Consider the following 2,630-nt stretch of genomic DNA (forward strand, 5'->3'; position numbering starts at 1 on the left):
TTACCAGGACCCAGGAATCCCTGCCTGCTCAGTGAGGGATTGAGCCCCGCTTAAAGAGGCAGGGCTGGGGGCAGGGTTCAGGCTGGGGGCAGGATCTGGTTTGGGGACCGGGGCCAGATTCACGGGTCCCTAGTAAGACCAGCACCTGCCAATTATGGGGGGCAGTGCTGTGAGGCTGACCCCTCACACTTACCTGGGGATCTTTCCCGGGTTGTGGGGCCTGAATTATCACCCTTCTTCCACCATTCTGACACTAGAGGACTCCCCAAACCCTCCCACCCCTCCCACCCCACCCCCACACACACAGCATGGGGCCATCAGTGAAGCAGCAACCACAGAGAGGAAGGAGAAGTGAACCTTCTCGGGTCTGGCACACTCAGAGCAGAGCCAGCCCTGGTCACATCCTGCACCTCACACTGTCCTGGTCAGCCCGCAGTGCCCTCTCCCACCAGCTGCTGGGCCCCATGACCCACACCCTCTCTGTCCTGCTGTGCCTCGGTGAGTCTTAAGAAGCCCCCTGTTTGAGCGGACTTTTCACACCATCGAGTCCAACCCGCCCCCACCTCCATGTTGTTGAGGAGGAAAGTCTCCTCCAGAGAAGGGGGGAGACGAGTCTGAGGTCACCCAGCCAGGAGGGGAGGGGGGAGAAGCTGGAGCTCTTAGAGGGGCCATCTGGTGTCCAGCCCTTTTCACTCACACCAGCCCTAAGCCCAGGCTCTGGACCCTCTGTCTCCTTCCTCTGGGGGTGTTGGCTGGGGAAGATGTGGGGAGCTGGGGGTAACCAGGGTCCTCTCTTCCAGGGCTGTGTCTGGGCCAGAGGATGAGGGCAGAGGCAGGTGAGTCCTTCCCCCCACACTCCCCTTGCCTGGAACAGACGGCTACCCCCAGGAGAGGGAGGGGGGCGGTCTGGGCAGGGCTGACAAGGTTTAAAATGAGGGAATGAAGCATGGGGGGCCCACAGAAGGGGGATCCCCTGGATCTGACAGCTCTCATTCACTTCCAGACACAATCCCCAGACCCTCCCTCAGGGCAGAGAACGGCTCATTGGTGCCACTAGGGAGAAGTGTGATCCTCAGGTGCCAGGGGGGATGGGAGGGTGAAGTGTACCGTCTGGAGAAAAAGCTGAGCTCTGACAGGATAATTGATGTGAAATCAAATGAAACGGAGGTCGAGTTTCCCATGCCATCAGTGACAGCGAAAGATGCAGGGACCTACTATTGCCGCTACTTACACTCATCTGGCTGGTCAGAATGCAGTGACCCCCTGGAGCTGGTGGTGACAGGTGAGGAATCCCCCCACCCAGGCCCCTCAGGCAGGGCTGGCTCTGGGTCCCAGCAGCCCCTAAGCTCCTCCCCAGCCCAGCCTGGCCCCAACCATCCCTCTGCCTCTGCCCTTCCTGTCCTGCTCTCCCTCTGGGGCTAGAGGTGGGGGAAGGGAATCAGCATTTGTATAGCGCCTACATTGTGCCAAGCACTTTACAGGCATTATCTCCTTTGATCCTCACAACAGCTCTGTGAGGTAGGTGCTATTATGATCCCAATCTTACAGTAGAGGAAACTGAGGCAAACAGAGAGGAAGTGACTTGCCCAGAATCACATAACTGACAAGTGTCTAAGGCTGGATTTGAACTCAGGTCTTCCTGACTCCAGGCCCAGGGCTCTATCCACTGACCCACCAGCTGCCTCAGTCAGAGCCCATCTTGGGGCCAGAGAGGAGGCAGGAGGCTCAGCTTGGGTCTCAGGTCACAAGACAGAGCTGGTAGCTCCCTGGGGAGGGGGCACAGGGCTGCTGGGGCATCTCCCCCTCCCAGCCCTGACCCTCCCAAAGCCAGGAGAGGCAGTGCAGGGTGGACCTGCTGCTGCTCTGTTCCCTCTCCCAGCTCAGGCCTAGGCACAGGGAGGGGAGGGGAGGGGAGCGGTGTCTCCTCTGTCTATCCCCAAGGATTTTCTGTACAGGAAGGTTTAGGAGGCGAGGATGGAAGTGAAGCACAAATCTCAACCAAGCCTCCTACTCTCCTTCCCACACCTGCCCCAGGGACCCACCCATGGTCCAGGATGAGAGCCAGCCTCGCTTTGGGGAGCTCAGAACTACCCCAAACTGCAGAGAGGGGTCTTAAATATGCCTCCACCCCCAATGTCTGTGGAGAGACATTCTGGGAGAAAGGACCAGGGATTGGGGCTCCCAGTCCCGGGCCAGGGAGGAAGACGCCCTGTCTATGCTTCCCTCCCCCACACCGACCCCCATTTGTCTCTCTGTCTCTCTGTCTCCCCTCACAACATCTCTGTCTCTGTCTGTCTCTCTCTCTCTCTCTCTCTTCACTCACCCACTTTCCATTTCCCTCTAGAGCTGTCCAAGGTCCTTCCTCTCCCTCCCCAAAGCTATGCTATTACCATTTTTGTATAGATGACCTAAATCTCCACACCCAGGCAGGGGTCTAGGAAGGCCCAGGCCAGTTCTTTCACCAACCCAATATGGTCCCATATGCTGAAAGAGGGGACTTACAGCCCTGACTCCAGGCTCTCCTCTTCCTCCTCCCCCAGGCGTGTATGACCCACCCTCTCTCTCAGCCCTGCCCAACTCTTCAGTGGCCTCAGGACACAACGTGACCCTCCAGTGTCAGTCACAGCAAT

The 2,630-nt window shown here is 58.5% G+C and overlaps 1 protein-coding gene across 1 annotated transcript; it reads left to right on the forward strand.

Moving 5' to 3' along the window:
• Nucleotides 1–390: 390 nt before the first annotated feature.
• LOC114052619 (leukocyte immunoglobulin-like receptor subfamily A member 5) lies at nucleotides 391–2,623 on the forward strand (the record flags this gene model as incomplete). Its single annotated transcript, XM_027875312.1, has 4 exons — nucleotides 391–498; nucleotides 801–836; nucleotides 1,004–1,282; nucleotides 2,541–2,623. Coding segments are annotated over exons 1-4 (432 nt in total), but the record flags the coding sequence as incomplete, so codon positions are not given.
• Between the last annotated feature and the right edge of the window lie 7 nt (nucleotides 2,624–2,630).

This window comes from Vombatus ursinus, unplaced genomic scaffold (assembly GCF_900497805.2).
Source record: "Vombatus ursinus unplaced genomic scaffold, bare-nosed wombat genome assembly UNPS02003754.1, whole genome shotgun sequence".
Classification (NCBI taxonomy): Eukaryota; Metazoa; Chordata; class Mammalia; order Diprotodontia; family Vombatidae; genus Vombatus; species Vombatus ursinus.